The 24411-nt window shown below is 44.2% G+C and overlaps 1 protein-coding gene across 1 annotated transcript; it reads left to right on the top strand.

Annotated features, from left to right (window-relative positions):
* Positions 1–6267: 6267 nt before the first annotated feature.
* LOC122929674 (beta-1,3-galactosyl-O-glycosyl-glycoprotein beta-1,6-N-acetylglucosaminyltransferase 3-like) lies at positions 6268–7678 on the top strand. Its single transcript, XM_044283311.1, has one exon. The coding sequence runs from the start codon at positions 6280–6282 to the stop codon at positions 7636–7638; it is 1359 nt and encodes a 452-aa protein (XP_044139246.1). The 5' UTR covers positions 6268–6279; the 3' UTR covers positions 7639–7678.
* Positions 7679–24411: the final 16733 nt, after the last annotated feature.

Below are 24411 nucleotides of genomic sequence, written 5' to 3'. Positions count from 1 at the left end.
AATGTGACACTCACTTCACTTATGCATGTCTAATCCTAGATGTGCACTATATGAAACAAATGTTTTTTTTTTCACCCCAGTAAGCAAAAAGCTGTATTTCTGGCCTAAATGTGACACTCACTTATGCATGTCTAATCCTAGATGTGCACTATATGAAACAGATGTTTTGGTTTTTTTTTCACCCTAGTACGCAAAAAGCTGTATTTCTGGCCTAAATGTGACACTCACTTATGCTCGTCTAATCCTAGATGTGCACTATATGAAACAAATGTTTTTTTTTCACCCCAGTAAACAAAAAACTTATTTCTGGCCTAAATGTGACACTCACTTATGCATGTCTAATCCCAGATGTGCAGTATATCAGAGGGTTTTTATAACCCCAGTAACCAAAAAGCTGTATTTCTGGCCTAAATGTGACACTCACCTATGCACGTCTAAACTATATGAAACAGATGTGAGATTGTGCATAAACTCTGCCTGTAAATGTTTATGTTTAAATTGTATTGCAGCTGTCATTTGGCATTCCGGGCACTAGCGGCCACTGTTTTGCAGCACAGTCAGCACACTCTGGGATCTGCATATGCAAAGCAGATGATGACTCATGCTAGCTTTTTCTGAAAACCAGGAAGTGCTGATCTGACATGGTGGAAGCAATGTTCTTTGAGAGACTGAATCCGATTCCATCCTGGCTTGCGGCTGTCCAGGAGTGAATGGACACGCAAAGGAAGGAGATTAGCTGTTGTCCCCTTACTGGAACCAGCTCTTTGAAAGAGAGATTGCTCCAGGAAGACAGTGTACAGCATGTGGGCAGAAGTCTTATTATCAAGGAAGGCCGCACGGTTGCTGAGCGTTTGGTGGCCATCCCGGGTAAGCGGCATCCTCTGGTCCAGAACGGACGCAGGTCAGTACATCTGGTTACTGATTGTATTCTACTGTGTGGCGCCTGAAGTAACAGAGACTAGCCTAGGCCTTATAGTAGTTAGATAGATAGGGTTATATGCAGGGGTCAAGTCCTGGGAAAAAAAGTGTGGGAACTCACCCAAATTCCTTCTGGTGACGTCACGGCGCGCGGCGTACGCAAAGGGCAGGGGAGGTTGGGAGGAGGAGCAAGCAAGTACCGTATTTTTCACCCTATAAGATGCACCCATGTCACATTTCTCCCCCTCCATTTGATTGCTCTAACACCTACAGAAATTTTTTTTTTTTTTAAAAACCTGATGTTTCTCCAGATGATCTTATGCTAAAAGTAGTGGTAATAGAGTCTCAAAGGTCTATAGAAGCAGGTACACTATTTTTACAGACCTTTGAGACTCTATTAACACTACTATCAACATCAGGTCATTTAGAGAAACAGCATCTTTTTTAAATTATGTTTTTCCTTTAGGTGTTATAACATAACTTTCATTTGATTGCTGTAACAGGTCTGTAAAAATAGGGTAACTGCTTCTATAGACCTTTCAGACTCTATTACCACTGCTATCGACATAAGGTCATCTTGAGAAGCAGCAGGTTTTTAATTTGTTTTCCTTTAGGTGTTCAAGCAATCAAATAAGTTATGTTTTAACACCTAAAGGGAATTTTTTTTTTTTTTTTTTTTTTTTTTTTTTAACTTGCTCTTTCTCTAGGTGACCTTATGTTTATAGTAGTGTTAATAGAGTCTCAAGGGTCTATAAAAGCAGTTACCCTATTTTTACAGACCTTTGAGACTCTATTAACACTACTATCAGCATAAGGTCATCTACAGAAACAACAGGCTTTAAAAAATCCCTTTAGGTGTTAGGGTAGATTGCAATCAAATTAACGTTATGTGTTAAGATTAGGGTCAGAAGCAGACAAGCAGGGGTTTGTTTAGCCTCTTGGCTATTAGTTTTTACATTCATAAAGCTCCACATTGAGCTTCCAGCAGCAGACAGATGCCAGAGCACTTCTGTGGTCACCTCACCTGGGCACATGGTCTTTGCTCAGCAGAGTCCTGCCATACATGCTGGGTAGATGCTAGAATGGATTTGTTAGAAGGAGGTCTGTGACGTCACTGGTCACATGCTCCTTCATGGTCACATGATCCACTGTGAGAACGCCTGCCTCCTGCTGTGTTCAGCTCCAGAGAGAAGGGGGTGTGAAAGGATAAACCAATGGCAGGGCAGCTAGCTGATACTGGCCAATCAGCAGCCTCCTGCTCCTATCTGCGGCTTAGACAGAGTGAACACTGGCTGGGGAGGGGAGGGGAGGGCGCCCGGCAGCGCTGCTGGCAAGTGGCAAGTAAGTGATTAAAAAAAAAAAAGTTTGTTTTTCCGCCCACCCCTTTCTCTGTGCAGAGTGCGTCCTAAGGCAGCCGCTTGGTCTGCCTTATGGAAGCACCGGCCCAGAACGGGAACGGCGTTCCTGCTGTGAAAAAAGTGCAGGAACGCCGTTCCCACCCGTTCCCACCCGTTCCCCCTCGACTCGACCCCTGGTTATATGTTTGCTAGGCCTTACTGTACTGGACTGCAGCGCAGTATTTGACTTGCAGGCTCTGCTGAGTCCGCCACTGGCTAGGTGTGTCCTCTTTAGCGGCACGGCACGACTTGCAGGCTCTGCTGTGTGCGTCATCGGGCAAGGCCTGTCCCTCGGACAGGGGCGGTGACTGTGGGCCTGGGGTATAACTTAGTCTGTGTATATTTATATTGTGTTTTCACCATTGTTAAAGTAAAGTTTCAGTTCTTGCATATTACGCTGGTGTCAGTGTCGCTTTTCTTGTCTGTGACTTTGCTGTATCCTGGGGAGCCCACCCCGGTGCACGGCTTACACAGATGTTTTTTTTTTCACCCCAGTAAGCAAAAATCTGTATTTCTGGCCTGAATGTGACACTCACTTATGCACGTCTAATCCTAGATGTGCACTATATGAAACAGATTTTTTTTTTTTTATCCCAGTAAGCAAAAAGCTGTATTTCTGGCCTAAATGTGACACTCACTTATGCATGTCTAATCCTAGATGTGCACTATATGAAACAGATGTTTTTTTTTCACCCCAGTATGCCCCAGTATGAGAAATCCGTATTTGTGGCCTAAATTTTACAGTCACTTATGCATGTCTAATCCCAGACGTGCAGTACATCAGAGGGTTTTTTCACCCCAGTAAGCAAAAAGCTGTATTTCTGGCCTAAATGTGACACTCACTTATGCACGTCTAAACCCAGATGTGCACTATATGAAGCAGATGTTTTTTTTTCACCCCAGTAAGCAAAAAGCTGTATTTCTGGCCTAAATGTGACACTCACTTATGGATGTCTTATCCTAGATGTGCACTATATGAAGCAGATGGGTTTTTTTTCACCCCAGTAAGCGAAAAGCTGTATTTCTGGCCTAAATGTGACACTCACTTATGCACGTCTAATCCTAGATGTGCACTATATGAAACAGATGTTTTTTTTCACCCCAGTAAGCAAAAAGCCGCATTTCTGGCCTAAATGTGACACTCACTTATGCACGTCTAATCCTAGATGTGCACTATATGAAACAGATGGGTTTTTTTCACCCCAGTAAGCAAAAAGCTGTATTTCTGGTCTAAATGTGACACTCACTTATGTACGTCTAATCCTAGATGTGCACTATATGACACAGATGGTTTTTTTTTCACCCCAGTAAGCAAAAAGCTGTATTTATGGCCTAAATGTGACACTCACTTATGCATGTCTAATCCTAGATGTGCACTATATAAAAAAAAAATGTTTTTTTTTTTAACTCCAGTGTCTCAAAGCAGTATTTCTGGACTTGCAGACGTGCAGATATCCTGTGCTGGTGCACTATCGTTGCATAAAATGGCTGCCAATTATGTATTGATATTGACTAACTGAAGGGAAAAAAGTTAGTTTTCAGTAGTAGTTGGCTCAGGGCAGGCTTAAAACAATTGTGCACTGAACCCACAAAACACATTTGCTGTAGATCGCTGAGTAAAGAAGCAGTTCTTCATAAGATTTTTCCCTGATCTCTCCCTCACAGCAGCTGCAGCCTATCCCTACACTGATCCGAGCAGAGTGACTCCAGCTTAAATAGAGGCTGGGTCACATGCTGCAGTTGGCCAATCACAGCCATGCCAATAATAGGCATGGGTTTGATGGCCTTTTGGGGCAAGTAGTATTATGCTTATTGATTGGCTGCAGCCTTTCAAAAAGCACCAAGAAAGTGCCGAACACCGAACCCGAACTTTTACGTAAATGTTCGGGTTCGGGTGCTGAAAAACCTAAAGTTCGGTACGAACCCGAACTTTACAGTTCGGGTTCGCTCAACTCTAATTGTTATCCAATGACCGTCTAATATACCTCCAGCCACATAATCACATGATTTTTTTTGTACAGTGAATGCCTAATTGTTGGGGCCTCGGAGGAATTCAACACCTGTGACGACCACGTGTTATCGAATTTCACCTACTATCATTTGGGGTTTATTGAAGAGGGGGGATTTCATTAGCCATGTTTTTAATCCAGTTTTATATTTTTTGTTCTTTTAAACATATGTATTTGACATTTACAGTCAGGTCCATAAATATTGGGACATCGACACAATTGTAACATTCTTGGCTCTATACACCACCACCACAATGGATTTGAAATAAAACAAACAAGATGTGCTTTAACTGCAGACTGTCATCTTTAATGTGAGGGTATTTACATCGAAATCAGGTAAACAGTGTAGGAATTGTGCCTCCCACTTGTTAAGGGACCAAAAGTAATGGGACAATTGGTTTATCAGCTGTTCCATGGCTAGGTGTGTGTTATTCCCTTATTATCCCAATTATGATGAGCAAATAAAAGGTCCAGAGTTCATTTCAAGTGTGCCATTTGCATTTGGAATCTGTTGCTGTCAACTCTCAAGATGGGATCCAAAGAGCTGTCACTATCAGTGAGGCAAGCCCTGAATAGGCTGAAAAAACAAAACAAAACCCATCAGAGAGATAGCAAAAACATTAGGCGTGGCCAAAACAACTGTTTGGAACATTCTTAAAAAGAAGGAAAGCACAGGTGAGCTCAGCAACACCAAAAGACCCGGAAGACCAGGGAAAACAACTGTGGTGGATGACAACCGGTAGGTATATGTGTGTCAAAGTCAACAATCAAGAGAAGACTTCACCAGAGTGAATACAGAGGGTTCACCACAAGATGTAAACCATTGGTGAGCCTCAAAAACAGGAAAGCCAGATAAGAGTTTGCCAAATGACATCTAAAAAAGCCTTCACAGTTCTGGAACAACATCCTATGGACAGATGAGACCAAGACCAACTTGTACCAGAGTGGTATGAAGAAAAGAGTATGGAGAAGGAAAGGAACTGCTCATGATCCTAGGCATACCACCTCATCAGCGAAGCATGTTGGTGGTAGTGTCTTGGCGTGGGCATGTATGGCTGCCAATGGAACTGGTTCTCTTGTATTTATTGATGATGTGACTGCTGACAAAAGCAGCAGGATGAATTCTGAAGTGTTTCGGGCAATATCATCTGCTCATATTCATCCAAATGCTTCAGAACTCATTGAACGGCGCTTCACAGTGCAGATGGACAATGACCCAAAGCATACTGCAAAAGCAACCAAAGAGTTTTTTAAGGGAAATAAGTGGAATGTTATGCAATAGCCAAGTCAATCACCTGACCTGAATCCTATTGAGCATGCATTTCAATTGCTGAAGACAAAGCTGAAGGGAAAATGCCCCAAGCAGGAACTGAAGACAGTTGCAGTAGAGGCCTGGCAGAGCATCACCAGGGATGAAACCCAACGTCTGGTGATGTCTATGCGTTCCAGATTTCAGGCTGTAATTGACTGCAAAGGATTTGTAACCAAGTATTAAAAAGTGAAAGTTTGATTTATGATTAGTATTCTGTCCCATTACTTTTGGTCCCTTAACAAGTGGGAGGCACATATGCAAACTGTTGTAATTCCTACAGCGTTCACCTGATTTGGATGTAAATACCCTCAAATTAAAGCTGATAGTCTGCACTTAAAGCACATCTTGTTTGTTTAATTTCAAATCCATTGTGTTGGTGTATAGAGCCAAAAATGTTAGAATTGTGTCGATGTCCCAATATTTATGGACCTGACTGTATATTGTCAAAAAATTGTGTAAACTAACAAAGCAGGATCTGCAGGTCCTTTACAACAGGAAACATTCCATCTGCTTAATGATTGGCTAATTTATAAACGAAGTTGTGTTTGCAGTTATTCATATTTTATAAGTGACCTATCTCTGTAAACACACTGACAAGCAGGAAGTACTGCAGCTGAAGCATATGATGAAGACATAGTTTCTTATGAAGACATTTTTATCACCTATAAGATTACAGACCATGCTCAACATATTACAGAAAAAGCTATGGAGAAGGCTAAATCCAAACTGGTGTCTTATTTTTGGAAGCATGGTGTTTTTCCTTACAATGGTGGTGAAATATATTTATCTGGACTGCAATCTGGACTATAACAATCTGAATGGTGATTTAAGGAGTGAATATTGCAGGAGTCTTTACTACCAGGATTTAAAGCTCATAGCCTCTGGGAGAAAGAACTGCTCCAGAATCATCAGTGGTGACCCAGATGAGGTAAGAAAGACTATGATCCACAATTTGATTGTTACGAAGAGAAGGGTACTCGCCACAGAGAGAGACTATTTAGAAGAAACCGAAGACTGTACACATTTTAAAAAACTGAAAAAATATGTCATATTTAGTCTTAGTGATGAGGAAAGAAATTATCCCATTGCTTATTCCATGGTGATCCATGATGACATTGAGATGTTTGAAAGGCTATTACGATCTATTTACATGCCTCAGAATGTGTATTGCATACATGTGGACATGAAGTCTTCTGACACGTTCTTTAAGGCAGTGAAAGCCATAACTTCATGTTTTCCCAATGTATTTTTGTCATCTAAACGGGAGTCTGTAGTCTATGCCTCATGGTCTCGTGTCCAAGCTGATCTAAACTGCATGGAGGACTTGTTGAACAGCAGTGTTGACTGGAAGTACCTTATAAACACATGTGGAGCAGATTTCCCTTTAAAGACAAATGCTGAAATTGTCCAAGCATTAAAGCTTTTGAATGGCAAGAACAACATGGAATCTGAGAAACCACCTTCCTTTAAGAAGAGTCGATGGAAATATCATTATGAAATTAATAATGGTATAGTGCGCTCCAATATTAAAAAAATGACACCACCATTTAATATTCAAATTTTTGCTGGTAATGCTTATGTAGTGCTCACCAGAGACTTTGTGAAATCCTTATTTGAAAATTCCATAGCAATAGAATTTATGGAATGGACTAAGGACACATATAGTCCAGATGAATACCTTTGGGCTACACTTCAAAGGCTTCCTGAGATGCCCGGATCTGTACCCAGTCACTCCAAATATGATACATCAGACTTAAATGCAATGGTCAGACTGGTGAAATGGCAGAGCCTAGAAGGAGACATGAAACATGGAGCGCCTTATCCTGTGTGCAATGGAAAATACAGAAGAGAAGTGTGTGTATATGGAACTGGAGACTTGCACTGGTTGGTGCAGCAACATCATTTCTTTGCTAATAAATTTGATCCTAGAGTTGATGATCATGCCATCCAATGTTTGGAGGAATATCTGAGATCCAAGTTGTTCTATGGGAAAATTGTATAAATGAAACTGTTCTAATAATAATTTATTAAATGTAACTGTTGCAAATATAACCATTAACTGTTTATTTCCTCTTATCAACGGTTTTTATTAAATATAACTAACTGCTTCCTTACCGGCCAGTTTTCCGATTTTGCGTTTCAGTTTTTAATTCCTGACTAGAGATAAACAAATCAAAGCTGACGAAGTTTATTCTGTTACGAATTTCAGGAAAAATTTGATTCACACCGAATGCGAATTTCCTCGCGCTTCATAGTAATAAATCACATTTTTCCTAAAATGGCGGCTGCACGTGTGAGGACATGGAGAAAGGAAGTCTGAGAAGGCGGGATCACCCATACTGACATGTATTCAGCCAATCAGCAGCCAGCCAGACCTGTGATGTCACAGCCGTATAAATACGGCAGCCATCTTAGGTTCTGCCATTTACCAGTGTACTTAGTGCAGGGAGAGACGTGTTTGCAGGCGCTCGGGACAGTGATAGAAAAATTGTCATAGTGCTAAAAAAAAAAAAACGATTTACAAGTGCAGGGAAAGATTATTCAAGGTGTAGGGAAAGGATAGGGAGGAATCATTTCACTGGATTTCTGTTGAATAGGGTTCAGTAGGGAGGTTACAGCCTGGGTGAAACAATCAGATTACACCTTGCTGCACTGATTGGGGATCCAAATTGCCATTATACAGCTCTAATTCCAGCAAACCGTTCCTATTAGGGTGCAAGTGCTGATTGATACAGGCATTAAAAGGGTTTATTACAAAGAAATATTTCTATGTTTTATTTGCCTTAGTGCGGTGCAGTTATATGTTCAAAAGCATTTTTTGGCTTTTATTAGTGGGAAAAAAGGGCTTATTAGCCATTGTGTAGTGAAGTGCAAAAATTACAGCCCTTTTTCTCGTGTATTAATGGCAAAAGTAAAATATATTTGCCGTTCAGCTGTGCACTTATCTGTTTTAAAGCCTTTTTTGCGTGTATTAGTGGAAAAAGGAAAAATATCTTTGCTGCTCAGCAGTGCAGTGAGATATTTTACAGCCCACTTTGCCGTGTATAAGTGGCGAAATCCAAATATATTCGCCGTTCATAGTTGTACTCAGGGCCGTTTCTTGGACCAGGCGGGCCGGGTGGCCGCCCGGGGCGCTGTCAGAAGGGGGGCGCTGGCAGGGCACAGCAGGAGATGAGCGCTGCGCTTCCATTATGGAAGCGCTCACTCATCTCTATAGTCATATGTATCGCCGTCCTCAGGACAGCAATACAAATGTCTGTGCTGCGGCAGGGGAGGGAGAGGTGTGTCCCCTCCCTGTTACTCTGATAGGCTGCCTCGCATCCTGGAGGAGACATAAGGGGGACTACTGGCACAGACATAAGGGGGACTACTGGAACATAAGGGGGGCTACTGGCACATGATGGGGGGGCTGCTGGCACATAAGGGGGACTACTGGAACATAAGGGGGGCTACTGGCACATAAGGGGAGCTACTGGCACATAAGGGGGGGCTACTAGCACATAAGGGGGACTACTGGCACCTAAGGGGGCTACTAGCACATAAGGGGGGCTACTGGCACATAAGGGGAGCTACTGGCACATAAGGGGGGCTACTGGCACATGATGGGGGGGACTACTGGCACATAAGGGGGGCTACTGGCACATAAGGGGAGCTACTGGCACATAAGGGGGCTACTAGCACATAAGGGGGGCTACTGGCTCATGATAAGAGGCTACTGGCACATAAGGGGGTTACTGGCACATGATAGGAGGCTACTGGCACATAAGAGGGGGGGCTACTGGCACATAAGGGGGTCTACCGGCACTTGGGGGGTCTACTGGCACATGATAGAGGGGGCGACTGGCACATAAGGGGGCTACTGGCACATGATAGGGGGGTCACTCTGGCTACTGGCACATGATGGTGGGTGGGCTCTTATTACTGGCACATGATTGGGGGGCATCTATGGGGGCTCTTATTACTGGCACATAATTAGGGGGCATCTATGGGGGCACATCTTACTGGCACATTATTGGGTGGCACTATAGGGGCATCTACTGAGGCTAAAAAGAAGGGGTATTTTATATGGGGGGCTCTGTATAGGGGCATTTTATACTGGGACACATATTATGGTGGGTACTATGGGGAAGGGGGAGAGGAGCACTATGGGGTCATCTACTGGGGCACTTAGAAGGGGTATTTTATATTGGCACATTATGGGAACATTAGATCAACTGGGGGCATTACAAGGGGGTATGTTTTGCACATTATAAGGAGAATTATTTCTACTGGGGGGCATTATGGTGGGCTTTATTACTCCCCCATGGTATGACCCCCTAGTAGCAGCACCAGCCTCTCCCTGCTCTGCTAGCCTTCTGCCCTTTCTCCAAATCCTTATTATAAAATCTTTCTCATTAGGATAAAGCACAACATCAGCTCCGCCGAGCCCCCGGCCAAAGTGTTGAAGTGGTGTCCGAGATCCCCAAGAGCCAAGCCAAGTAACTGTAAGTTTTCATGTGGAGTATGTTTATGTTATACACATATAGCCTACACTGTGCCACACAATATACAGTATACCGCTACACTGTGCCACACAATATACAGTATACCTCTACACTGTGTAGGGGTTATACTGTTTATTGTACAGCATGGCACAGAGGTTATATTGTCAGGCATGGTGTAACCTCCATACATTTTATGTACAGTATACAGTAATCCGCCTTGCCATCTATGCTTTGAATCTGGTTTTATATGTTACTTGGTTTTTGTACATTTACTTGCGTGTGCTAGTTGATACCTGCTGTGATTGGGTTTTAGTTAGCTATTAAATGCTAACATGACAGTTTTTTGGTTTTGCACATTATTGATGATTGTATTTCATGACTACTCTTCTAAGGGTATTGCCTTCCTTTATACTGCAGTTCTCCTGTACCACTCTGCCTGCAACTTTTAGCAGTTTAAGCAGTAATTTATGATTTTCTTTTGATCTCAATAAATCTTGTGTCAAGCATAATAAAAAAAAATATATATAATATATGGTGAGACGGTAGCAAGTACTCTTCTGATATGTTTTCATTGAGCAGTTTTGATGGGGGGGGGGGGAGTTTTTTTGACACTCGCCCTGAGAGAAATTTTACCTAGAAACTGCACTGGTTGTACTTATCTGTTGAAAAGCCATTTGTGTAAAATATAAGAAAATTAGGGCCTAATCGACGTTCAGAGGTGCAGTGAGATATTTTACAACCCACTTTGCCCTGTATTAGTGGCGAAATACAAATATATTCGCCGTTCATAGTTGTACTTATCTGTAGAAAAGCCTTTTGTGGAAAAATAGAAAAAACTTGGGCCTAATTGCCGTTCAGCGGAGCGGTGACATATTTTACAGCCCAGTTTGCCGTGGTCTTCTGATGCTGCTGCCACCTCCACACTATGTCACCTTGCCAATCTGTGGCCTCCTCATGCTACCGCCACCTACAGACTCTGTCATTGGGCCACTCTGTGGCCTCCTCATGCTACCGCCACCTACAGACTCTGTCATTGGGCCACTCTGTGGCCTCCTGATGCTACCTCCATACTCTGTCATTAGGCTACTCTGTGGTCTCCTGATGCTACTGCCACCTCCACACTATGTCACCTTGTTACTCTGTGGCCTCCTCATGCTGCTCCTACCTATACTCTATGTCACCTTGCCACTCTGCGGCCTCCTCATGCTGCTGCCACCTACAGACTCTGTCATTGGGCCACTCTGTGGCCTCCTGATGCTGCCGCCACCTAGAGACTCTGTCATTGGGCCACTCTGTGGCCTCCTGATGATGCTGCCACCTCGAGACTATGTCACCTTGCCACTCTGTGGTCTCCTGATACTGCCGCCATGTCCACACTATGTCACCTTGCCACTCTGTGGCCTCCTTATGCTGCTGCCACCTCCACACTATGTCACCTAGCCACTCTGTGGCCTCCTGATGCTGCCGCCACCTAAAGACTCTGTCATTAGGCCACTCTGTGGCCTCCTGATGCTGCCGCCACCTTCAGACTCTGTCATTGGGCCACTCTGTGGTCTCCTCATGTTGCTGCCACCTCCACACTATTTCACCTTGCCACTCTGTGGTCTCCTGATGCTGCTGCTACCGCCACACTCTTTCATTGTGCCACTCTGCGGCCTCCTGATGCTGCCGCCACCTATAGACTCTGTCATTGGGCCACTCTGTGGTCTCCTCATGCTGCTTTCACCTCACCACAATGTCATAGGTCCACTTTGTGGACTTCTTATGCTGTTCCCACCCTACCTAGTTCATGGCCGGGCCACTATTTAGCCTTTTGGTTTGGCTGACATCATTATTTATTTGACCCTTTATCTGATCTGTCAGAAGGAAGGTAAAATGAGACGCACAACGGAGCCTGTCTTTGTATCAGCTGTAAAGTCTGTATGGTCCCATCAGAATTGGCTTGTTTTTTGGTAGCCAAAAGCAGGAGTGGGTACAAAACACAGAAGACTTGCAAATATTCTGTTCACGTGTCATATCTGTTTTTGGTCCACTCCTGTTTTTTTGGGGCATTAGCAATACTGATGGATTACTGGCCAAATGCTGACCGAGTGAAGGCGGATGCTCCACAGACAGGATCCGTTTTTGTGGGTTATTGTTCTGGCAGAGGAAGGGCAAAATAATCAGTGACGTCAACACAAACTTGCTGCTGACACCCTCTCCACTCTACTTGTAAGTGTTTAATAGAACAGGTTCTGTAGACATCTATGTGCCTTTCTTCTTGGCGCTAACATTAACCTGTAAGGCTGAGTTCATACTTTAGCTATGTGGTCAGTTTTTGCCCCACACTTTTATAAGTTTTGTTTTAATAGTGTTCCCTTACCGATAAAACTGACCTTCATTCTCCAGATCAGAACGATTACGGCCATACCACATTTGTATAGTATCTTGTGTTTTCATACTGAAACAAAATAAAAACTTTGGAAAAAATGTTTTATTTATTTTTATTGCCGTATTTTGCCGTATTCCCCCCCCCCCCCTATTGCTATGTTCTTATCAAGCCCTGCAACCAGCATGGCTCCATAGGAACTACAACTCTGAAAGCTCTGGTTTCTTCAGCTAGACCAGCCCTTTCAAGTTCAACCAACGGCTCACTAATCGCCAAACACAAGAGAGCCAGTTGTGTCCCTGGAGCACGCGGTCCCTGGTTTTTCACCTCTCAGATGCCATGGTAATTTTTGACCACAGCATCTGAGGGGTTAAATGTCTACAATCGGCATTATTGCCCGATTCGTCACGCCAGGTCTAAAAAAAGTGGGTGTGATATGGGAGGGGAAGGGGGCGAGCTGGCAGGCCTGTCTCATTCATCATTTTCTATGCCTGTTTTTGGCAAGGAAGCTGACTTACATTTAGATTGGCGGTGGATACGCCAAAGTTATGTAGAGGTTGGCACTAGTGTTGAGCGAGCATGCTCGGCTGAACACCAGTTCGGCTCGAGCATCGCGATGCTTGGCACTTTGCGGTGTTTGGCCGAATACCGCGTGTGCTCGAGTGCGATGCTCAAGTCTCCTCCCCACACGTTTGTTGGCTGCTATGCAGTCAATAAATGTGCTGGTAAGTACTGCCACTCACTGTAATGCCGTAGCCATGTTCATTACTGGCATTACAGTGATTGGCTGGCCAGAACTCGTCATTGGGTGCTATATAACACCCGATGACACGTGGTTTGGCTCAATTTTAGTCAGGGAGAACTGTGCTGTAGAAGGGACAGATAGTGTAGGGAATTGAATTTTATTTTTTTGTTAGGCAGGGTTGGTGTTAGAGATCCAAAGGTCCTTTGAAGGACTATTGTTGTGCCTGGCAGCAATATATATTTTTAGCGCAACCTGCGTGAAATTGCGTGCAATTGTAGAGACCCAAAAGACCTTTTAAGAGCGATTGTTGTATATGGCAACAATATATATTATTAGCGCAACCTGCGCTAAATTGCGTGCAATTGTTTGGCCGCTGCAGACAGCGACATTATCTGCGCTACATCTCCTGTTTAACATGTGCGCATATTAGAAATATCTGTGACATTCAGTGTACTTTTTCCGTAGACGGTGTCCGCTGCGGTCAGTGACATTACCTGCACTATATCTCTATATCTCTATAAAAAAAAAAATATATTGCCACACATAAACATTACATCTGTACAAACATTACATCTTTATTGTTTTAATTGCATATCAAAGACAATTACAAAAAAATTGCTGAAAATTCTGAAATGTAGAACAAAAAGGCCCCCCCCCCCAAAAAAAAAGGATACTATGGTCAATAATCACAAAATGCAACCATACATTTGGTGGCAGCTATGTGAATTGATGGAAAACCCACCTGTGTCACGTGTGATCTCCCAATCAATTACCAATCCAATTACAGGCAATTGTCACGGCCTATGATGTGCTTAGTGACATTTTCCTTCACTTGGTTGCCCGTGTCTACGTTTGGTGTTGTGTGCATGTGGTGCAGTGTCTCGGCCTTCTGGCTGATCCCCAGGACATGGTTGCCACGCATGCCGTTGCCCACGGTAACAGGTGGAGTGTGATCTTTATGTGTGTAATTCCCCTTTAAGTGGCCATCTTCCCTTGCCTTGTGTTGGAAGGGTTAACTTCCTTCCTAGTGTGTGTGCACTGGGTGTGTCTGTGTGTGGGTGTGGCTACATGGGCTATTTAGCCTCTGCTGTGATCAGTAGTCTGAGGGGTACTTCAGCCATGGCTAGCTGGAGTCATCCTCCTGTGATATACCATCTGCCAGTGGGGGCCACCCTTGTGGTCATAAGTTATGTTACATGGTGTTATGAAGGTGTGTGTTTGGTCTCCTTGTTATTGCAGCTTATGGTCCTGGGTTCCTGTGTGATGTGTGGTGTGTGCTGTGTCCGCCATATCTTGTGGACAGCAGCGCTTCTGCATGGGTTCCAGGCTTTGTGTCTGTGGCAGGTAGGTGTTACTTGTTGCATTTACCTGCCATTGCCATAAGCTGTTCATGTTTCCCTTTTTATGTAGCTTGGCCAGTGAGACTCCTGTTCCTACATGTCTAGGAAGAACAGGTCGTCTTACCCTGCTCCTAGTCCAGGGCCACCCTGAGGGCTAGTAGGAATATTAGGTTACGGAGTATGAGCCCTCCTACCATCAGGGTCGGCTCATACGGCTAGGAGACAGGGTCTGAATTAGGGATTGATAGGAGGTGACCTGTCCCCGGATTCCTGTCCTGGCCTTGCATCGACCATCCATCTTCTGGCATCGCACGGCTGAGGGTTTTCCCCATCCTCAGCCGTGACAGCAATGTAGTGGCAATGAAGGAAATACACAGGAATAGATATATAAGTAATAATAATGGGTGATCATCCACAGTGGTACACCCACCTATATATATTAATTAATATATATTAATTAATATATTAATTACACTATATATTAATTAATATATTAATTACACTGCCAGTGACATGGAATAAGAGGTAACTAAAGGAGATCAGATGGTTACAGTAAAATAATGTGATTAAACATCATAGGAAAAATACCTACAAGCCCACAAAGAGCTGTTGTAATGGAAAGGGGTTATTGACCATAACCTAGAACCCAAATAAATAAATGAAGCTGACTAGTGATATCCAGTGATGGTCAGTTTGCAGTGTTCGCCAGCGAACACATGCGTGCTGCCATCTTTAGTAAGGTAGACTCACCCGTCCGGCGATGCACAGGTAAGCCCTTACCGGTGCCTGTGTCGGGAGCCGGTCTGAAATCAAATGCAGTCACCGGGAGCAGGCAGTTCCGAGAACAGCCGCCGGGGGCCTTCATCGGGCTGTTCTCGGAACTGCCTGCTACCGGTGACTGCATTTGATTTCAGACCGGCTCCCGGCACAGGCACAGGTAATATCATATAAACATGGGTTACTAACCACTTTGGGGAAGGCTGGAAGCCTGACGTACGTTTCGCTAGTGAGCTTTTTCCAGGGGGCCTAGCTTACTGTGTTCCTAATCCACCTATTTATACTTAACCTGAACTTCTGCCAATTACCCTGCGAGCGTTCCCCTGTAATCACTGACCAATGAGAAATCTCCCACTGTCAGCGTGAGAGGCACCAGAGACCAGCCTCAAAATTACTCATTGTGACGGCCCAAGTGCCGCGAGACTATGATGTGAGATCACGTGACTATGTCACATGATCAAACACGTGATTTCACAGCAGGTCTCCACTCTATCAACTTCATAGTGAGGAAGCGCAGGTAAACCACGCTTCCTAAACACATCATCAGACTAAATGGATTACCTACAGGGGGTGCATCAAACTGGTACAAGTAAAGATAAATACAAAAATAAGAATAATAAAACAACACATTAGGAGCCTATAGATATGGGCCATATACATAAAAAAGCGGCTGGGCCGCAACTCAACCCTCACTGGCGAAGCCATTTGTAGGACCAATTACAATACCAAAACAATAACATTAAAAAGGGAATGCAAAAAAAAATCACTTATATGCATACGCAGGATAAAAAGTGTACATAATCTGATACATAACTACAAATCATAATCACAAGTGAAATTGATGACAATGAAAGAGTGATCAATGGGGGAACCAAATCCCTATTGTCTAAGTAAATATAGATATAAAAATATATAAATATATAAAACTCATATACATAAACCTGTAATAGTGACTACCTAGTGAGGCAAAAAGCAAACAGTGAAAAGTGCCATTGCAGTGATGAAACAAAGTAATAAAAAAAGTGACAAGTGCCATGCAAAGCAATAGAGTGTGACAAAACTGCAAGTAAAAGGAGAAAGACATTGTACTAAACTACATATGCTACCTTATACGTAACATAATATCAAATTACACTCACTTAAAGAATTATTAGGAACACTTGTTCTATTTCTCTTTAATGCGATTATCTAGTCAACCGATCACATGGCAGTTGCTTCAATGCATGTAGGATTGTGGTCCTGGTCAAGACAATCTCCTGAACTCCAAACTGAATGTCAGAATGGGAAAGAAAGGTGGGCTACAACAGCAGAAGACCCCACCGGGTACCACTCATCTCCACTACAAATAGGAAAAAGAGGCTACAATTTGCACGAGCTCACCAAAATTGGACTGTTGAAGACTTGAAAAATGTTGCCTGGTCTGATGAGTCTCTATTTCTGTTGAGACATTCAAATGGTAGAGTCCAAATTTGGCTTAAACAGAATGAGAACATGTATCCATCATGCCTTGTTACCACTGTGCAGGCTGGTGGTGGTGCGGTAATGGTGTGGGGGATGTTTTCTGGGCATACTTTAGGCCCCTTAGTACCAATTGGCCATTGTGTAAATTCCACGGGCTACCTGAGCATTGTTTCTGACCATGTTCATCCCTTCATGACCACCATGTACCCATCCTCTGATGGTTACTTCCAGCAGGATAATGCACCATGTCACAAAGCTCAAATCATTTCAAATTGGTTTCTTGAACATGACAATGAGTTCACTGTATTAAAATGGCCCCCACAGTCACCAGATCTGAACCCAATAGAGCATCTTTGGGATGTGGTGGAACGGGAGCTTCGTGCCCTGGATGTGCATCCCTCAAATCTCCATCAACTGCAAGATGCTATCCTATCAATATGGGCCAACATTTCTAAAGAATGCTATCAGCTCCTTGTTGAATCAATGCCACGTAGAATTATGGCAGTTCTGAAGGCAAAAGGGGGTCCAACACTGTATTAGTATGGTGTTCCTAAGAATTCTTTAGGTGAGTGTAAGCCAAATTTAAAAATGTCTTTATAAGATCAGGGAAATAATAATCCCTTGTTGTAAATAGTCTCCCAATTGGTTCATCCAGTCATCAAGAGTGGTGTGGCAGTCCACAAAATATCGCAGCAGTTCATCAACTTAAATCTGAAAGGTATATAGTTCTATAAAAGGAGTGAGATAAAACAGTAAGTAAACCAAAGACCACAAAAAACTGTTAAAAACAATCATCCATACTTGAGCAATCATTATTAAAAGATCACAGTCAAAATAGGAATTACCGTATATACCGGCGTATAAGACGACTTTTGAGCCCTAGAAAATATTTTCTAGAGTGGGGGGTCGTCTTATACGCCGGGTATGGCGGGCGCTGCAGTGCCGGAACGCCCGAATTATCAACAGAGAGAGCCCGGGCTATTGCCTTGTATCCCCAGCAGCTGAGAGCTGCGATGTAACCCACGGCATATGCCCCCCCTGCGCTGTACCTTGTATAACGCCCCCTGCTCTGTACCTTGTATGCCTCCCCCCTGCTCTGTACCTTGTATGCTCCTTGTACCGCCATCCTCCCGGCCAGTCGCATCTCGCTCCTACGCATGTGCGAGATTTCATGCGGCGAGCGTGGATACACGGGATCCTCACGGCCGCTCGCATCTCACGCCTGCGCATGTGCGAGATCTCCGTGCGGCGTATCTAAGTGCGGCGCAGATGTGCATATGTGAATGTGAATATGAAGAATAACATAACAAAAACATGTTCAGGGTATAGGTGGCACATGTTTAGGGTCTGGGAGGCAGGGAGGGAGGACAAGGAAGGTGGTGGGATGCAGGGATGGTGGTGATACCATGGGATGGTGGTGGGATGCAGGGATGGTGGTGGGATGCAGGGATGGCAGTGGTACCCAGGGATGGTGGTGGGATTCAGGGATGGCAGAGGTACCCAGGGATGGTGGTGGGATGCAGTAATGTACTGCTGTGTGTTGAAAAAGGGGTAGTCTTATACGGCGACTATATCCCAAACTCTATATTTTCAGTGTAAAAGTTGGGGGTCGTCTTATACGCCCAGTCGTCTTATACGCCGGCATATACGGTATACCTAGTGGTCTGATGATCTGATATACAGAGGAGCTGTCAGGTCGCCTAGAGCAGTGATAGGCAAACTGCGTCTCTCCAGCTGTTGCAGAACTACAACTCCCAGCATGCAAAGACTGCCTACAGCTTTCAGCCTACAGCAGGTCATGGTGGGAGTTGTAGTTTTGCAACAGCTGGAGAGCCGCAGTTTGCCTATCACTGGCCTAGAGGAACGGAGCAAAACTGTTGCCATCATTCAAACCTTGTGGTGAAACAGTAATTAACATCAAAATACAACGTGTTTCTTTCTGGCTCAAAAGCTTCCCCTGTATAACGTTTACGCATATTAAAAATATCTGTGACATCCAGTGTACTTTTACCATAGACGCTGCGGACAGCGACATTACCTGCACTACATCTCCTGTATAACATTTGCGCATCATAAATATCAGTGACATTCAGTTAAAAAAAAAATCTGTTTGGTGACAGCGACATTACCTGCGCTACATCTCCTGTATAAAGTTTGCGCATCCTAAATATCAGTGACATTCAGTTAAATTTATTTGCCTCTGGTGACAGCGACATTGCCTGTGCTACATCTCTTGTATAACGTTTGTGCATCCTAAATATCTGTGACATTTAGTTAAATTTATTTGCGCATACACTTACAAAACCTGCGCTACTGTACATGTGACATACTTGCAAGCATATATACCATTTAATATGATCAAGGCGAGCAGTAAGGGACGGGGAAGGAAGTGGCCGTGCTGCTGATGGTGCACACAGAGGCTGTGGCCCTGGGCGCTGTGAAACTGTGCCTGCTGCTAGAGCACAAGAAACATACTCATCCACGATACCTAGCTTCATGTCCCAGTTTGCAGGGTGGCGCAGGACACCACTCTCAAAGTCACACCAGTGAGACCAGGTGGTCAGTTGGATTGCAGCAGACAATGCTTCCAGTCGGTTAAGCACCACCCTGTCTTCCACAAAGTCCAGTCTCAGTAACCAACAGTCTGGTCAACAGAATCCTCACCCTGATCCTCCATCCTCCAACCATGGAGAATCTTGGCAAACAAGTGATCCCACACTCGGATATTCCGAGGAGCTCTTTTCATCGCCATTCCTTGATTTGGCCCTCTTGCCAAGCCCGCTTGAAGAGGGACATGAGGAGATCTTGTGCACTGATTCCCAAACTCTTGAGCATCCACAGTCAGAAAAAGATGACGGTGGGGAACAGCAATTAGTGTTTCACGAGGTGGATGATGACAATGAGACACATTTGCCAATAAGTCAACCGCAATTAGTGTCTCAAGAGGTTCATGATGAGGATGAGACACAGTTGTCAAAAAGTGAGGTTCTTGTTAGGTCAACAAGTCAGGAGGATGACCAGAGTGAGAAAGTGGAAGAGGACGTGGTGGACGATGAAATCACTGACCCAACCTGGAAAGGTGGCAAGCCGAGCGAGGACAGCAGTACAGAGGGGGAGGGAATTGTCATTTGCAACCTGTGCCATACCAAAATGAGCAGGGGCATGAACACTAGCAACCTCACCACCACTACGATCCGCCACATGGCACCAAAGCACCCTGATAGGTGGGCCAACGCCTGGGTCCGCAATCAGTGTCTGCAGGTCACACCACTGCCTCCTCTTACCCTATGTTACGTGCTGGCCAATCTCCTGTCCAAGATGCAAGCCCGGATGCATCCTGCCCTGCACCTGGACGTTCGCAAGCACCATCAGCTAGCACATTCACTTCTGTGTCCCAGCGCAGCGTACAGATGTCCATAAGCCAGGCCTTTGAACGAAAGTGCAAATACCCAGCCATCCACCCACAGGCTATAGCACTGAATGGCACCTTTCCAAATTGCTGGCCCTGGAAATGTTGCCATTCAGGTTTGTGGACACTGAGGCTTTCCGCAGCCTGATGGCAGCGGCCGCCCCTCGTTACTCAGTCCCCAGCCGCCACTATTTTGCCCAGTGTGCCATCCCAGCCTGACACCAGCATGTGTCCCATAACATCACCCGTGCTCTGACCAACGCAGTTATTGGGAAGGTCCACTTAACGACTAACACATGGACAAGTGCTTGTGGCCAGGGACGCTACATTTCCCTGATGGAACACTGGGTGAACGTTGTGGAGGCCGGGAGCGAGTCGTACCCTGGGATGGCACAGGTGCTACCGACTCCAAGGATTGTGGGCCCAACTTCCATCAGGATTTCTTCCACCACCTACATTAGTGGCTGCATCGACCCCTTCTCCTCCTTAATAACTGATAAGCGCATCCGTCTGTCAACTGAAAATGCTGACCAGTTGACTCTTATAAAAATGAACAAGGCCTGGATTGCCCCTGACTGCTCTACTCCATCAGACGAAAGTGGCTGAACATAAAGGCACTTTAAATGTGGCTTTTATGGTGTATTGAATACACTGTATTCCAATGCACACCTTCCACCACAAAAAAGGGTATATGGTTCAATCTTCCTTTTCTCGTTCTCCTCCTCCATCATATCAACATGCTTATTAGGTTTCCCTCGCTCCTAATGTTTAAGAGGGTCAGCTCAGCAGCAGGCCCTCGCCCATAATGTTTTAGATGGTCAGCTCAGTAGCAGGCCCTCGCCCATAAAATTTTAGATGGTCAGCTCAACAGCAGGCCCTCGTCCATAATGTTTCAGATGGTCAGCTCAGCAGCAGGCCCTCGTCCATAACATTTTAGATGGTCAGTAGTGTTGATCACGAATATTCGAATTTCGAATTTTTATTGCAAATATAGGTACTTCGAAAATTCGTGAATATTTCGGATAGTTATATACTCGTAATTTTTTAGATTTTTTTTTTTTTTAATCAGTACACATGATCCCTTCCTGCTTCTAGCTTGTGGGCCAATAAGAAGGCTGCAATATACTTGACTTTAGGAGTAGTAGTGTTTGCGAATTTAGTTCTATATTCGTTTTTTCGAATATTTGCTATATTGCTATATATTCTTGTATTAGAATATTACGAATATTCGAAAAAACGAAGTTATAGCAATATAGCGAATATTCGAAAAAAACGGATGTAGAGCAATTTAGCTAATATAGTGCTATAATCTTCTTTCTCTAATAGTTGTAATTTTTTTCTCATCTGAAGTTCAGATTGGAAAAAAATTACAACTATAAAAAAAAAGATTATAGCACTATATTAGCTAAATTGCTCTATATTAGTTTTTTTCGAATATTCGCTATATTGCTATATATTCTTGTTTTAGAATAATTTATATGTTATAGCGATATAGTAAATATTCGAAAAAAAATCTAATATAGAGCAATTTAGCTAATATAGTGCTATAATCTTCTTTGTCTAATAGTTGTAAGTTGAAAAATTCGCAATAAAAAATCGAATCCGAAAATTCGAATCCGAAAATTTGCATATTACACAATAATGTTTTAGATGGTCAGCTCAGTAGCAGGCCCTCACCCATAATATTTTAGATGGTCAGCTCAGCAGCAGGCCCTCGCCCTTAAAATTTTAGATGGTCAGCTCAGCAGCAGGCCCTCGTCCATAATATTTTAGATGGTCAGTCTCAGCAGCAGGCCCACACCCATAATGTTTTAGATGGTCAGCTCAGTAGCAGGCCCTCACCCATAAAATTTTAGATGGTCAGCTCAGCAGCAGGCCCTCGCCCATAATGTTTGAGATGGTCAGCTCAGCAGCAGGCCCTCGCCCATAATGTTTGAGATGGTCAGCTCAGCAGCAGACCCTCGCCCATAATGTTTTAGATGGTCAGCTGAGCAGTAGGCCCTCGTCCATAATGTTTTAGATGGTCAGCTCAGCAGCAGGCCCTCGCCATAATGTTTTATATGGTCAGCTCGGCAGCAGGCCCTCATCCATAATGTTTTAAATTGTCAGCTCGGCAGCAGGCCCTCGCCCTTAATGTTTTAGATGGTCAGTTTGGCAGCAGGCCCTCGCCCATAATGTTTTACATGGTCAGCTCAGCGGCAGGCCCTTGACCATAATGTTTTAGATGGTCCACTCAACAGCAGGCCCTCACCCGTAATGTTTTAGATGGTCAGCTCGGCAGCAGGCCCTTGACCATAATGTTTTATATGGTCAGCTCAGCAGCAGACCCTCGCCCATAATGTTTTAGATGGTCAGCTCAGCAGCAGACCTTCTTCCATAATGTTTTAGATGGTCAGCTCGGCAGCAGGCCCTTGCCCATAATGTTTTACATGGTCAGCTCAGCGGCAGGCCCTTGCCCATAATGTTTTAGATGGTCCACTCAACAGCAGGCCCTCGCCCATAATGTTTTAGATGGTCAGCTTGGCAGCAGGCCCTCGCCCATAATGTTTTAGATTGTCAGCACAGCAGCAGGCCCTCGCCCTTAATGTTTTAGAGAGTCAGCTCAGCAGCAGGCCCTCACCCCTAATGTTTTAGCTGGTCAGCTCAGCAGCAGACCCTCACCCCTAATATTTTAGATGGTCAGATCAGCAGCAGGCCCTTGCCCCTAATGTTTTAGAGGGTCACCAGCAGGCCCTTGCTCCTAATGTTTTTGAGGGTCACCAGCAGGCCATCAATCATAATTTTTCAAGGGTGTGTATGATGCCCACCTTTATGTGTAATAAAGGGTGTATTGGAGTGCCGGTTCCTTGTAATTTTTGGCAGCCCTTTCACTTAGTGCATAGGCTTTATGAGTGCAGTCCCACTACCTGAACAATTGTACCACAATGTGAATGAGGCCCTCCTTTATGTGATATACAGGTTGTATCGGAGTTCCACTTCCTTGTAATTTTTGGCAGCACTTGCACTTTACTTACAAGTAAATATACAGGAAAGAATGTATTCTAACAATATCTGTAAAGAATAAATCAAGGAAACTGGATGTACTGTAGATTTCTTGAAAACGTTTCACTCGTTCTTCCAACGAGCTTTCTCAATTCTGAGTGACCGTACAAGAATTTTCTGGGAATAAATATGTAACTGAATCAACATCTGGTAATTATACCCAGCATGGGGTCAGAGGACATTATACCCAGCATGGGGTCAAAGGTGTTTATTCCCTTATCCGAATTGGAGTCAGTAGGTGATAAAGACTTCTCAGAAAAAGGTGTCAAGACAGCATTGTATGTGGCAGACAATAGATGTCTAACCCTTCCGCCTCTATTCAAGCTTGGCTTCTCCATTTTTACATAGATGGCCTCCTTCACGCCTTGTTTGTACCAATCGGCCTCCTTATCCAAAACACGTACCTGACTGTCTTTAAAGGTGTGACCTGTTTCTTTTAGATGTAAGTACACGGCTGAATCTTGACCAGAGGTTTTGGCTCTTCTATGCTGAGCCATACACTGATGTAGTTGTTGTTTTGTTTCGCCGCTATAGAGCAGAGAGGCCAAGGCGAAGGAATTCAAGCACATCAAAGGGGCACTTAAAAAATGTGGGTATCCAGTTTGGGCCTTTGTCAAAACAGAAGGAAGGAGAAGAAAGAGCACCAAGACTACCAGTGAGGGCGAGAAGCATGACAGACGCAAGAACATGATTATTCCATATGTAGCTGGGGTGTCTGAGAAACTCAAAAGGATTTTTAATAAACATCACATCCCTGTCTGCTTTAAACCCAGCAACACACTGAGGCAACAACTGGTTCACCCAAAAGACCCAATGCCTAAACACAAGATGGACAACATTCTGTACGCAGTCCAGTGCAATGAGGAATACTTAGAACTGTATATCGGTGAAACAAAACAACTACATCAGTGTATGGCTCAGCATAGAAGAGCCAAAACCTCTGGTCAAGATTCAGCCGTGTACTTACATCTAAAAGAAACAGGTCACACCTTTGAAGACAGTCAAGTATGTGTTTTGGATAAGGAGGCCGATTGGTACAAACAAGGTGTGAAGGAGGCCTGTGACGAACTGCGACCGCCGCGGCCACAATACGTCACGAAACCGTCACAGCGCCCCTAGTGGTCAATCCGCAAACAGGCCTCCCAGCCA

The sequence above is a fragment of the Bufo gargarizans genome, chromosome 2 (assembly GCF_014858855.1).
Source record: "Bufo gargarizans isolate SCDJY-AF-19 chromosome 2, ASM1485885v1, whole genome shotgun sequence".
Classification (NCBI taxonomy): domain Eukaryota; kingdom Metazoa; phylum Chordata; class Amphibia; order Anura; family Bufonidae; genus Bufo; species Bufo gargarizans.
The sequence above is the reverse complement of the archived record's forward strand: the minus strand, read 5'-3'. Positions and strand labels throughout refer to the sequence as shown.